Below are 14,524 nucleotides of genomic sequence, written 5' to 3'. Positions count from 1 at the left end.
ATTTGCTTTTGCTTTTGCTCCCATGGTTTATCTCTCAAATAAATACATACTTCTTAAAGATTCTATTTATTTATTTGACACATACACAGAGGGAGAGACAACTAGAGAGGGAGCACAAGCAGGGGTAATAGTAGAGAGAGAAGCAGGCTTCCTGCTGAGCAGGGAGCAGGATGTGGGGCTTGATCCATGACCTGAGCGGAAGGCAGACGCTTAATGACTGAACTACCCACGTGCCCCATAAATAAATATATATATATTTTTAAAGATTTTATTTGACATAGAGATCACAACTAGGCAGAGAGGCAGGCAGAGAGAGAGAGGAGGAAGCAGGCTCCCTGCTGAGCAGAGAGCCTGTTGTGAGGCTCGATCCCAGGACCCTGAGATCGTGACCCGAGCTGAAGGCAGAGGCCTTAACTTGCTGAGCCACCCAGGTGCCCCAATTTATATTTTTTTTAAAAGGGCAAACTGAGGAGGAAAATGGTCTAAGAAAATTCCAGGTTAAACATGAAGATGAAACTTCTTAAAGGATGGAAATTTGTAATATTCTTTTTTTTTTTTTTTTAAGATTTTATTTATTTACTTGACAGAGAGAAATCACAAGTAGATGGAGAGGCAGGCAGAGAGAGAGAGAGAAGGAAGCAGGCTCCCTGCCGAGCAGAGAGCCCGATGCGGGACTCGATCCCAGGACCCTGAGATCATGACTTGAGCCGAAGGCAGCGGCTTAACCCACTGAGCCACCCAGGCGCCCGTGAAATTTGTAATATTCTTGATTTCTTGCGGAATTTATTACTGTTACATATATATGTATATTTTAAAGATTTTATTTATTTATTTGACAGAGACAGACACAGTGAGAGAGGGGACACAGCAGAGGGAGAGGGAGAGGCAGGCTTCCTGCTGGGCAGGGAGCGGGATTGGGGGCTCAATCCCAGGACTCCAGGATCATGATTTGAGCAGAAGGCAGACTGAGCCACCCAGGCGCCCCAATGTTATATTTGTCTAATCTGTAATTTTAAGTATATTGATAACAGAAGATACTGGACCTTTTTTCGTGGTCCAAACTGTAAACAATTAGCCAAGCAATAGAATATTTTCCTTTAAAAAAAAAAAGAATATTTTCCTTTAGACGCCATTTCCTTAGGCAAGGATTTTTTAAATTGATGTTTATTGCAGTATTTACCACCCTTTCCTGATGATCATCACTTTACATGCTGGTTTAAAACAGAATTGTAGGGGCACCTGAGTGGCTCAGTCATTAAGCGTCTACCTTCGGCTCAGGTCATGATCCTAGGGTCCTGGGATGGAGCCCCGCATTGAGCTTCCTGCCCTGCGGAAGCCTGCTTCTCCCTCTCCCCTTCCCCCTGCTTATGTTCCCCCCTCACTGTGTCTCTATCAAATAAATAAATAAGATCTTTAAAACAACAACAACAACAACAACAGAATTTTAGGTCCTATTTAAGACCTGTGGTGTTGGTGGTATAGTGGTGAGGATAGCTGCCTTCCTATTTAAGACCTGTGGACTTAGAATCTACAGGGGATGGGCTTCTTCTAGTTTTTATTAGGAAGGTCTGTAAATCCCTTAGCAGTTAATATGTGTCTACTAAATACTCTTTTTTTTTTTTTAAAGTTATTTATTTATTTATTTGACACAGCGAGAGAGGGAACACAAACAGGGGGAGTGAGAGAGGGAGGAGCAGGCTTCCCACTGGGCAGGGAGCTTGATGTGGGGCTTGATCCCAGGACCCTGGGATCATGACCTGAGCCAAAGGCAGATGCTTAACGACAGCCACACAGGCGCCCCCATGTCTACTAAATATTAATAGAGATTGATTACGGTATTACAGCAATGAAAACAAAATTCAGTGGAACAAAATGTCATATAGTTTTCAAAAGATAAAATGTGACTCACAAAAGATTTAGGATGAGCATGTGTTACACACACTGATCATTTTTTAAAACTGACTTTCCCTTTATAACCTGATGCATGAAGATTATGGGCCAGTTATTGTGGTATAATGTTTCTCTGGTTGGCATTTCTCATGTTCAGACAGGCTGTGCTGCTTTGGGTTATGCATCTTTGGCTAGAATATTACAGAAGTAAAGCAGTGCTCTCTTTGCTCATTGCGTTCTGTCACTTGGCACATGATTTCAGTTTGTTCTATAACTAAGGATGTTCACTTTGATTTGTTCATTAAGGATTTCCCAGGGTATTTGCCTGGCTATTTCACTGCAAAATTGTAATAAGTGGTTTTCTTTTTATCTTGGGGGTGTAGGAGGTACTTAGAAATTGTATAAATAACCACCTCTTCCTTTAACTTTTCAGTGTATGTATGCTTTTATATCTGGATTCCAGGGGTTATAATACAGCACTCTTTATTTTTATTGAAATGAAAGTCTTGTTACATGAAGTTAACCATTTTAAAACATACATTTCAGTGGCATTTAGTACATTCACACTGGTGTCAAGCCACCTTTATTAAATTCCAGTATATTTTGTCACCGAAAAAGAAAAATCTGTATCCATTTAGCAGAACTCCCCATTCCTCTCTCTCTCTCTCTGCTATCCTTAGCAAACACCGGCCTGCTTTTCATCTCTATGGATTTACTCATGGATATTTCATATAATTGGAATTGTGCAATACATGATCTTTGGTCCGGTTTCTTTCCCTTAGCATGTTTTTGAGGTTAACCCTTTACCATTCCTTTATAATGAATATATCTATACCACATTTTGTTTATTTGTTGGTGTATTGATGGACATTTGGTATACTTCCTCCTCTTGGTTATTGTGAATAGATCTGGTATTAAACACTGGTGTACAAATACTTGAATACCCATTTTCACTTCCTTTGGGTATATATCCATGTATGTATATTTATGGTATTGCTGGCTCATATTGTATATATTTAACTTTTTAACGAGTTAACTGAACTTTTCCAAATTGTGTGTGCACCAGTTTACCTTCCCACTAACAATGTACAAGCGTACCAGTTTCTCCCATAATTTCATCAGTATTTGCTATATACTGTTTTTTTCCCTTGTTCTTTTTTAGTGTTGCCCGGGGATGGGGTGCCGGTGCGGGAGATGTCTGTCACGTCCTTTGCCCACTTTAAAATTCGGATGTTTGTCTTTGTTGTTAAGTTGTAAGAGTTCTTCATATATTTTTGGTACTAGACCCTTATCAGATACAATATACAAATACTTTATGCAGTTTTTTTCATTCATTCATTTATCTGTCTTTTCAGTTTCTGGATACTATCTTTTGACACAGAAGTTTTTATATGAAGGCCATTTTTTTCTATTAAATAAATAAAATTTTTTAATTGTGTCATATATAAAAATCTATTGTTCAATCCAAGATCATGAAGCTTTGCCTCCATGTTTTCTTCTGATAGCTTTGTAGTTTTAGTTTTTATACTTCGGTCTTTGATTCGTTTTGAAGTTTATTTTCATATATGTTCTGAATGGGAGTCCATTGAATATCCATTTGTCTCAGGACCATTTGTTGAAAAGACCATTCTTTCCCCCATTAAATGATATTAGTGCTTTGGTAAAAAATTAACTGACCATACATATATGACTTTATTTCTGGACTCTTAGTTCCATCCCATTGGTTTATGTATCTATCCTTATGCCATTGTGATTTTCTTTTTGTAGCTTTGTATTAAGTTTTGAAACACAGAAATGTGAATCTTGTAACTTTATTTTCCTTAGTATTGTTTTGGATGTTTGAGATCCCTTGCAGTTGCAAATGAATTTGAGAATCGCTTCTCTGTGCAAAAAAAGATGTTGAAATTTTAATAGGTAGTATGTATATGTTATATACTTTCACTATGTGTATGTTGGTATGCTTAATGATGTCCCACAGGTCTTTTTGTAGCTGGGGTGCAGAGGTGCAGGAACATCTGTGTTCGGGGGTCCCAAACAGACTAGGTTCACCTAGTTGCTGCTGACAGAATCCAAAGGCAGATACGAATAGTGATGAAACGAAGGGATTTATTTCAGTGAGGCCAACACCAGGAAGACTGTGGACTAGTCACTCAAATGTCTCCAAAAAGCCAAAAATACTTCCAGGTTTATATAAGAAAAATGTGTGGCAAAGATGAGTGGGTATGTGCAGGGTAGGTAGGCAGTGAAGGTCAAATTGATCACTATCTGGGAGTCGTTCATTGACAGAGGTGTCTTGCTAGCTCAGAATAGTCCTTATTGCCTGAGAGGGTAGTTTCTGTTCCCTTCTGGGTTTGCCCTCAGGGTCTTTCAACTGAACCAAGAGACAAGCTGGAAAGAAGAATACAACTAGAAGGTTTGAGGTCAAAATTGAGGTTTGACTCTGTAGTTTTTTTCCCTTCCTGCCCCAGGCTGATAACTCTAATTGACCTATCTTCCATTTAATGTGATTCTTCCTTCTGTTGGCTCAGGGTCTTCCACTGCAGCTGTCTAGTGAAATTTTTATTTCACTTATTATACTTACTGGTGCAAGAATTTGTTTGGTTCCATTCTATCTTTATTTATATTTTGTTTTCTGAGACATTGCTTTCTGTTCCTTTAGCTTTTTGTATTTAGGACAGTTGATGTCTGTGTTTCATTAGACTGTTTCATAATTTCAGTCCCCCTCCCATTAGTGGGTCATACTTTCATATTTCTTTGAATGCTTTGTAATTTTTTTGTAGAAAATTGAGCATTTTTAATATTGTAATTTAGAGACTCTGGGAACCGAATGTTTTTCCCCTATCCTCAGGGTTTGCTTCCTGTGGGTTTGTAGTTGCATGTTTGTTCAGTGACTTTTTGAAACTATTTTTGTAAAGTCTGTGTTCTTTGTCTTGGGTAGTCTTTGAAGTCCCTGTCCCGTAGCTTGTAGTCCCTTAGCTTAGTGTTTTTTGTTGGGTTTTTCAGATAATATTTTAGTAAAATTTAAAAGTTAATGCAAAAATCCATGATGAACAAAATATAAAAGTTTATAATCAGGATCAGTATGTTGTCTAAAGATGACAGATCTTTTCACACACAGGTCAAACAAGGAACCAACTCAGTGCTGGCAGCACAGCTGAGACAGGTTGCAACCTTTTATAAGACTTGACTAAAGGTTCATAAATGTTACAGAAAGTAATTTCAGTGCAGTCCAATAGCAGTTTTATTTCTGTTGTCCATGGATACTGCTCCTCTGAGAACTCTTCTGATAAGATCCCACTTTTACCTTTACCATGTTCCTCTAGTGTTTTGTTGCCCATGCATGCCCACAGCCAAGAAGGGATAGAAAGTTAAAATGTAACTTTCCCTGTCTTTGCCCATTAGGTCTGTGTTAGGGCATTTCTTCAATGATTAGCCACAATGTTTATAAAAGTCTTAGTCTTCATTTCCTGTTTTCTTTGACTCTTAAAATCAATTTGAGGTGAAAGTAGAGGGTCTTCTCAGGGCGTTTGTTTGTTTGTTTGTTTTTAGCGTGTGTCTTGTTCTGGGCATATGTGTGGTTTTCTAAGCCTCCTGTTAGAAGGGAGTTCTTGGCAGTGTCGTAATTTCCCAAAGAAAATTGTCTCTTGGCCTTTCTTTCCATGCTTTGGGTGTGCTCTTGTTCACTCAGTTAAAAACCTTTGTCCCAGGGAGGTGGAGGAGGTTCATGCACCTTAGACTGTTTTGAAGGAAAATGCCTTTAGCATAGCAGCTTTTCCTTCCATGTTAGGTAAAACAGTACTTCTTGTCGTTCCTTAAGTAGCCCCCAGACAGGTTTTATACAGACAAACATAATTCTGTAAGAATAAGTTCAACAGGGCTCACTCCAGAAACAGAGACGTGGGTGCCACACTGGCTTTTTGGGACCTCCACTGTGCCCAGGAGAGGTGGGGCTCAAGGGCAAGTAAAAATGCTACAAAGCTTTCCTACCATTTTAAAGTTTTGTTTTCTGGGTTTGTTGTGCTTGATTGCTGTTTCAGAGTTCTGACAGAGCTAATTCTGACAGATTTTGCTTGAGTTTTACTGTTACTGTGAAGGGGATAGGCTCTTTGGCATTCCTTCTTTTCACTATTTTGTGTTAATGGCCTAAACATGTGTTTTCTCATTTTTAATGCTTAGATTGTGCCTGATTTGGTGGGCCACTCATTCAAGCTGGTTTCTATGCCCTTTTGATACCTCATAATCATTATTTGGACATTTCCTTGCTTTTCGCTAAGATAAAATATTCTAGGCTTATTTGAATTTTTCAAAGCCCTGATTTTGGTTTAGTGGAAATCTGTTTTTCGAAGTCAAGATCCGAGGAGCTCCTGGTTGGCTCAGGTCAGTTAAGTGTCTGCCTTCAGCTCTGGTCATGATCCCAGGGTCCTGGGATGGAGCCCTTCATCAGGCTCCCTTCTCAGTGGGGATCCTGCTTCTCTTCCTCCACCTGCCACTCCCCCTGTTTGTGTGTGTGCATTTGCTCTCTAAAATAAATAAAATCTTTAAAAAAGCCAAGATTCTGTGTTATGTATGCTTATTTATTGGAGTCACTATGCTCATACCCTCTCGTTGCGGAGTTGGGAGAGGTATATATACATAAATAAATACTACCTTTGTGTGGTATATGTGAATGTAAGTATTTTAATATTATTATATGATTGTGAATTAATCATTAATCTTACTGATAGAGTACAATACCACAAAATTTGCTCTGGTTTTCACCCTTTTTGTTCCTACTGTGTTCTTTGACAGAATGAAACTTTTATTCTAAATACTTACTTGATTATTTCCCCTGTATATAATGATGTTCTGTTGTAGCCACTGCCACCATCATATGTGTGGACACCCATCTCCCCCTGCTTAGCATCTTGACTCTTCTCACATCTCACTCGTTTGGGCTCACTGCCCCATCCCTGGCTGTTCCTCTGCCTGAATACCCTTCTTTACCCTGCTTTGACACTGACATCTTGTGCTGGGCCACTCCCAGATGTTGATACCCTTTCATCCTTGCTCTGACTTTTAACAGTCTGGAACCCTCTTGTGTTTCCTTATGTAAATCGCTTTAGTCCTGAATCAGGAAGAGGAAGACCCACTTTTTAAATGAAATCTATTAATACTTTAAACTACGCTTATATGAAAGGAGCATTTCACAGGCTTATTTTCAAGAGAACTGAAGTTGAATTTGAATAGTTGTCTTCCAGTTCTTACTTATGAAGGATTTTGAGCAGTTTGGCTAAATGAAAAACAACCTTTTTAAAGGATTTTATGTAGATGATTTGGCAAGCAAGGGTAGTTGTCTTTTTAGAACTATAATAGTTTTCAAGTTGAAAGGTAAGTAGTAGTTTCTAAATTTTAGTGAAGAGAAGAGAGTCTGATGTTAACTTGTCAAAGTCATCCAGCCTAGTAACTGGTTGAGTTGGTTTGAATCCAGGACCATTGGGCTGTGAAGCATGTTCTTTCATAAAAATCTGCCTTAATTAGTTAAAATGCCTTAACCTGTTGGTTGATGATGTGTGTTTTTGACGGGCTTTGTGATTTTTTAAAGTTTTTGGTATCTGAAATGTAAACCATTATAAATATGTTTGATGTTCATTCTGATGAAATTTGAGTTTCTCATTGAAAACGTTAAACAGGGCGCCTGGGTGGCTCAGTGGGTTAAGCCGCTGCCTTCGGCTCAGGTCATGATCTCAGGGTCCTGGGATCGAGTCCCGCATTGGGCTCTCTGCTCGGCAGGGAGCCTGCTTCCCTCTCTCTCTCTCTGCCTGCCTCTCCATCTACTTGTGATTTCTCTCTGTCAAATAAATAAATAAATCTTAAAAAAAAAAAAAAAGAAAACGTTAAACAAACTTCGTGGCTTCAGAAGTCAAAACATAGGAAGTAAGAAATACCTTACTGTTTGTGTACTTTCTGCCAAAGTGCATTTTTCTTTTTTCTTTTTTTAAAGATTTTATTTATTTGTCAGAGAGAGAGAGAGGGAGAGAGCAAGCACAGGGAGACAGAGTGGCAGGCAGAGGCAGAGGGAGAAGCAGGCTCCCTGCTGAGCAAGGAGCCCATTGTGGAACTTTATCCCAGGAGGCCGGAATCAGCCACTTAACCAACTGAGCCACCCAGGCGTCCCAAAGTGCATTTTTCAATCTGAAGAACTCTGTTTTGGATTTTTAGTTACCAGTGATTTTTTTTTTAAAGTGAGGCACGTGCACTTGTACAGTGCACATGTACAGTATTTTTCAGAACCAGTTTTCCCCTTAGGAATTTTCTTATAGTTGATGTTTTAGACTTCAAGCATTTATTCATGAATGGGTTGTAAATAGATTTGAGATTGAAATTAGGATTTTCATGCTATCAGCAATTAAAATCTTCACTGTTTATGTCCATATGGTAAAATCAGACCTTATAACAGAATCTGGTGGAAGATTCCTAATAACCCAGAGTTACTGTTAATAGGACTGCTAATTTGCACCCCCCCTTCCTGGCAGTCTTCTGTAAGTCCCCTTTGATACATACAAATTTTTTTTTTAAGAGTTTATTTATTTATTTGACAGAGAGATCACATGTAGGCAGACAGGCAGAGAGAGAGAGAGGAGGAAGCAGTCTCCCTGCTGAGCAGGGAGCCCGATGCGGGACTCGATCCCAGGACCCTGAGATCATGACCTGAGCCGAAGGCAGCGGCTTAACCCACTAAGCCACCCAGGCGCCCGATACATACAAATTTTTGATGAGTGTATTTCTGATATTCTTGTTTGTATTAGTCTGTGTTAAAAAACAATTCATCGAGTAAATTTAAACATCAAATTGATTTTATTCAATGTTTTATGAATGGGGCGGCATCCTGTCTGTCAAATAGAAAGGAGGAGCTACGCATGGGAGGCAGAAGGGGCCAGGGACAAGGAAGAAGTGGATTGATTACCTCATCTTTCATTGGGAAATGGTGGAGGGGGGTCTATCAGGTGATTACCTCACTACTGCTGACCAGGAAATTACAGACTGACCAGTTAATATTTCATTTTTGAGAGGGTTGTGGTTTTTTTGTTTTTGTTTTTTTAATATTTGTTTGAGAGAGAGTGAGCTTGTAGTGAAGGAGCGGTTAGGGGAGGGGCAGAGGGAGAGGAAGAAGCATTAGACTCCCTGCTGAGAATTGAGCTGGACACGAGTCTGGATCCGAGGACCCTGGGATCATGATCTTAGCGGAAGGTAGATGCTTAACCATCTGAGCCACTCATGTGCCCCCTTTTCTGGGAGGGTCTTAAAGTGTAATCAGATTAGGTATTAAGTCTTGGTTGATGCGGGGCTTAGGAGAGGTCACACAGTTTTGGGCCTTCTGTTTTAACGTTTGCTAGGGAAGTCGTAAGAAAATACTGCAAACTGAGTGGGCTAAGTAGATTGATTTTGTCATAGTTTTGGAAGCTCAAATTCCGAGATCAAGATGACAGCATGTTTGGCTTCCTCTGAGACCTCTCTCCTTAGCTTACAGATGGCCACCTTCTTGCTGCCTCTTCACGTGGTCTCTTTTTTGTGCCGTCTTGGTGTCTCAATGTGTTCCAATTTCCTTCTCCTACAAGGACACAGGATTGGAATGGGGCCCTTCCTGACGACCTCATTTAAGTTAATCATCTCATTAAAGCCTTTATCTCTATATATGGTTCTGTTAGAGGTGGGGCAGTATGAATTTGTGTGTTGGCGGGGGCACAGTTCTGCTCCTAATATTAGACAGGGAAAGGAAGATAGAATATGGTTGGCACCAAGTGTAGTTAAAAGAAAGTGATAGGGTGGTACTTTTCAGAGTTTAACTTGGCTTTATACAGGTAAGGCGTAAAATTTCTTCTATCCTTCTAGATTCCCCGGCTTGGGGCCCTGTAAATTACACTGACAAAAGAAAGATTAAACAAGAAAAAACAAATGAAAGTTTATTAGAGTGTGCTCCTACCTCCCAGTAACTCAGGGGTGGTTAGAATTTGCCAACTCTTTACCTAATTACATGGGGGGCAGGGAAGGGCACTTCATGGAAAAACAGATGACTTTCTGGAAAGATACAGGTAAATGGGCCCTTAGAAGAATTGATGGGAGAAATGATAGTTTGTGGCAGTGTCTGGGTGTGGTGCTGATTTTGTGTCTGTATCGGTAGGGAAGAGTTGCTTCAGGGGAGGAGACTGATAAATTCTTTCTGGAGGCTCTGCTTTCCCATAGATAAGGAATTGGAGGAATTAAAATGCCTTCTGCTCAAAACTATTCTTACATTAAAGTATCATATTTTGGGGTGCCCTATGGTGATTTCTTCACACTATAAATGCCTTAATATTAGCTAATAGCGTTCTTTACTTTTTTTCAGAACATGAAAATGTTTCCCATTAGGTTTTCATACTTTATTTTTTCAAAACTAAAATTAAAAATTCTAAAGACACTGCAGAAATGCATAGGTAAGATTAGTGATTTGACGCTAGGGATTGTTTTTAGTTTATAAGTTATCACTTGACTGTTGTTTAAAGTGATAAACTTTATTTTAGAATCTCGTCAATGTCTGTCTTTTTATTTCGTACAAACTATAAAAACGGTTTTCCATTTCCATTTAGTTATTGAAACTTATTTTAAGAGTTTCCAACAAAAACTTGTTTAAGAGTGACATCCTATTACATACATCGCAAAGGAGCTTAGTAACTTCATGTCAAAAGATAATGAAAATAACATTTAGTTTCCATTTTAATTTCTGAAGACTTCAAAATGTAGTGTAAGATGGTAGTAGAATTAGAGCTTATAGAGTGCCTGAATTTTTATGTGGTTTATTTTAATTGGGTACACTCAACATTTGTCTCATAAATGTATTACTGGAATTGGTTGTCTCAGGTTACTCAGATTGTATCAAGGTTTTCCCACCTTCTGCTCGTGGCTCGTATAAGCTTATATACCATTTAAACATTTTCATTACCGTGTTAACCTTTTGTATCCAGCCATTCTTTTAACCTTTTGTTAAATAGATCTCTGTGGTTTGGGGTAGTATAAATAGAATATTTCTATAATATTTGAGAATTTTTTTGGAAGTATTTTAGCAAGTTGGTAGGATGTTAAAGGATTGTGTCATAGAAAATACTTGAGGGGCGCCTGGGTGGCTCAGTTGTTAAGCGTCTGCCTTGGGCTCGGGTCATGATGCAGGGTCCTGGGATGGAGCCCTGCATCAGGCTCCCTGCTTACCAGGAAGCCTGCTTCTCCGTCTCCTACTCCCCCTTGCTTGTGTTCCCTCTCTAGCTGTGTCTCTCTCTGTCAAATAAACAAAATCTTTAAAATAAAAATAAAGAATTTGGAAAAGGGAAGATTAACAATGGCATTATTTTGTTTTTTAAAAATTTCACTTTTGAGATTATGCAGTTGTAAATATAAAACATTTGTTACTAATAAACTCAGACATTATGATGCACAGAAAATTTGATTCATTCACTGACTGATAGTCTTAAGCTTTGTATTGAATACTGTTGGGGCGCCTGGGTGGCTTAGTAGTTAGGTATCTGCCTCTTGCTCGGGTCTTGATCTGGGTCCTGGGATCAAGCCTCATATTGGGCTTCTTTCTCGACGGGAGCCTGCTTCCCCCTCTCCCTCTGCCAGCTGCTCCCCGTGGTTGTACTTTCTCTCGCAAATAAACGAATAAAATCTTAAAAAAAAAAAAATGAGTATAGTTGTTTAGTTGTCTTCTGCCTTACTTAAAAACAAAAACAAAAAAACAAACCAAAAAACTTATATGAAGTTGCTGTTTTAAGATTGGGCTGGAGGGGCGCCTGGGTGGCTCAGTGGGTTAAAGCCTCTGCTTTCGGCTCAGGTCATGATCCTAGGGTCCTGGGATCGAGCCCCGCATCGGGCTCTCTGCTTGGTGGGGAGCCTGCTTCCTCCTCTCTCTCTGCCTGCCTCTCTGCCTACTTGTGATCTTTCTCTGTCAAATGAATAAAGTCTTTAAAAAAAAAAAAAAAAGATTGGGCTGGAAATTTGAAACTTAGATGTAGTTGATGGAAGTTCCCAAAAAGTTAAATTTAGAATGCAGAAAAGCTCTAGTGCCTAAAATATTTGATACCTATTGTGATGATTATAATTAAAAAACAATGAACCTTTTCATTATGGAAATTTTCAGACATACATGTAACTAGAGAAAAGTGTATTTACATATCTCCTTGTACTATCTATCATTTATAACATGTGCAGCCTTTTTTCAGTTATCCCCATTTAGCATTATCTGTTTTTTTTTTTTTTTTTTTTAAAGATTTTATTTATTTGTCAGAGAGAGTGAGCGAGAGCGAGCACAGGCAGACAGAGTGGAAGGCAGAGTCAGACGGAGAAGCAGGCTCCCTGCGGAGCAAGGAGCCCGATATGGAACTCGATCCCAGGACGCTGGGATCATGACCTGAGCCGAAGGCAGCTGCTTAACCAACTGAGCCACCCAGGCGTCCCGCATTATCTGGTTTTTAAAACAGATTCCAGATGTATCAGTGTAATTTAATTGTAAAGGCTTCAGTCTTTTATTTACTACCATCACACTCCCATTGTCACATCTAAAATCAGTAATAATTTCTTAATGTCATTAAGTGTTCTGTTCATGTTTAAATTTTTGATTGTTTCCTAATTTTCATTTTCTAAAGGATGGTTGATTGGAGTAAGGATCTCTGTAAGGCCCACATGTGTTTGATCTGCATATTGAAAGCCATTTATTTGTTGAGGGGGAAAAAAAACGATGATTTCATCTGTCAAGTATCCTCTGATATATATGGATTTGCTGGATTACTTCCCTCAGATTTCCTTTAATTTGTTTCTCTGTGTTGAACTTTGTGAAAGTTAGATCAGATTTCAGGTTCCATCTGGGGTGGGGGTGAGGATACATTATAGATGGTGTAATGTGCATCCTAATTTGTCACATCTGGAGACACTTGATGTCTCTATGTGTGATGAAACCATTGTAATTAGAAAAAATAAGGCTTACTGAGACTATTTGTAGTGAAATTAACCAATATTAAGTATGCACTTTGATTTTTAAAGGTTTTATTTATGTATTTGACAGAGAGAGCACCAGTAGGCAAAGAGACAGGCAGATGGTGGGGGAGGAGAAGCTCCCTGCTGAGCAGAGAGCCTGACACCTGACACGGGGCTCAATCCCAGGACCCTGAGATCATGACCTGAGCCAAAGGCAGAGGCTTAACCCACTGAGCCACCCAGGCACCCCAGCAATTTGATTTTTGACAGATGTGTACGTTTTGATAACCACAATCAAGATAAAACCCAATTACCTCAAGAATAACCTTCCCTTTGCATTCATACCCCTAGCCCACAGGCCCTCTCCCCTCCTTGTGCACTCCAGTGATTTAGTTTTTGTTCTGTTTTTGCCTATTTTAGAATTTCATTATAATTGGAATCTTAGAGTAGTAAAATCATTGTCATTTAGAAGAGATAGAGCATGAGAAGATAATTTTGGCAAGGAGCTCCAGGTCTAATTTCTTTGCATTTTTATATGACAGGGACTTGCCATGAGGTGTTGAAGCCTTGTTTCACTGAGTTGGAGAGACTGGACCTAAATGGCGCAGCATGACTTTGCTCCAGCCTGGCTTAATTTTCCTACTCCACCATCATCAACAAAGGTACTCTTTCTTGTATTTTTGTCTTTGTGTCTGCTTCTCATTTGTTCTTGTACACAAATGTAGTTGAAACAAGAAGCCTTAATATTTTTGTGGAGAAAATTTTCTTGTATTGTCATCTAAGTTATTTAAGTTATAAAAGTGACTTCTTCCATCACCGTACTGTACCATTTATTTCAGTTGTCTTCTGTACTAACCGAGTTCCACACATTTTGATGCAAAACCAAGGCAAACCTGTTAGATACATTGCATCTTAACTTTATACCATTCTTAGATAACTTGGCTTACTTCCTGTTCTGTAGGTAATACATGAAAGGAAAATTCCAAGGGTTTTTGAGGTCTTTGCTTCTACCCAGAAGATTTCCTTTTCAGACAAATAAGACGTTGAATGGTACATCGCTAAAATTTCAAGAGTGATGAAAACTTTGCAACATTGTTATAAATCATCCTCAGTAATCTAATAAATGTTCATTTTACTTGAAAATCAAAGCAGTAGTTTGTGTAAGATTTGCTAAGCATTGCAGTTATCTTCCACTTAAAGACTTGCTAAAACAGAGAGACCTTGAACTGGTTAGACTCCACGTAACTGGCTTAATAGCTGTCTTTGACTTTGTTTTTTCCATAGCGCAGAGGAATCAAGGGAGAGTCTTGATTATGTTTACCTGTTTTTTTTGTTGTTGTTGTTTGTTTGTTTTTTTAAATAGACTTTATTTATTTATTTCTCAGAGAGAGAGAGAGCACGAGTGCACGCAAGCAGACAGGGTGGCAGGCAGGGTGGCAGGCAGAGGCGAGAGAGAAGCAGGCTCTCCACTGAGCAAGGAGCCCTGTGCGGGACTTGATCCCAGGGCTCTCTGATCATGACCTGAGCCGAAGGCAGCAGTTTAAGTGACTGAGCCACCCAGGTGTCCTAATCTGTTTGCCTGTTAATCATGCTTTACCATGCTAAAGAGTTCATTTAGGATCTTTTGGGGGTATAGGCAGTTCTTAAGAAAAAGCTT

The 14,524-nt window shown here is 39.2% G+C and overlaps 1 protein-coding gene across 5 annotated transcripts in view; it reads left to right on the top strand.

The window, feature by feature from the left end:
- GPBP1 (GC-rich promoter binding protein 1) overlaps window positions 1–14,524 on the top strand; it is a 76,555-nt gene that overhangs the window by 20,003 nt on the left and 42,028 nt on the right. For all 5 annotated transcript variants that reach the window (XR_006605327.1, XR_006605328.1, XM_004744626.3 and 2 more), the window contains exon 3: window positions 13,410–13,529. Coding sequence is in view for 3 of the 5 variants with exons in the window: in XM_004744626.3 (XP_004744683.1) it covers window positions 13,467–13,529 (63 nt within the window). In the remaining 2 variants the exon portion in view is untranslated. The remainder of the gene's footprint in view (window positions 1–13,409; window positions 13,530–14,524) is intronic.

This window comes from Mustela putorius, unplaced genomic scaffold, assembly GCF_011764305.1.
Source record: "Mustela putorius furo isolate JIRA1106 unplaced genomic scaffold, ASM1176430v1.1 tig00000145_pilon_pilon_pilon, whole genome shotgun sequence".
Lineage (NCBI taxonomy): Eukaryota > Metazoa > Chordata > Mammalia > Carnivora > Mustelidae > Mustela > Mustela putorius.
This window is presented reverse-complemented; position numbering and strand designations above follow the sequence as displayed.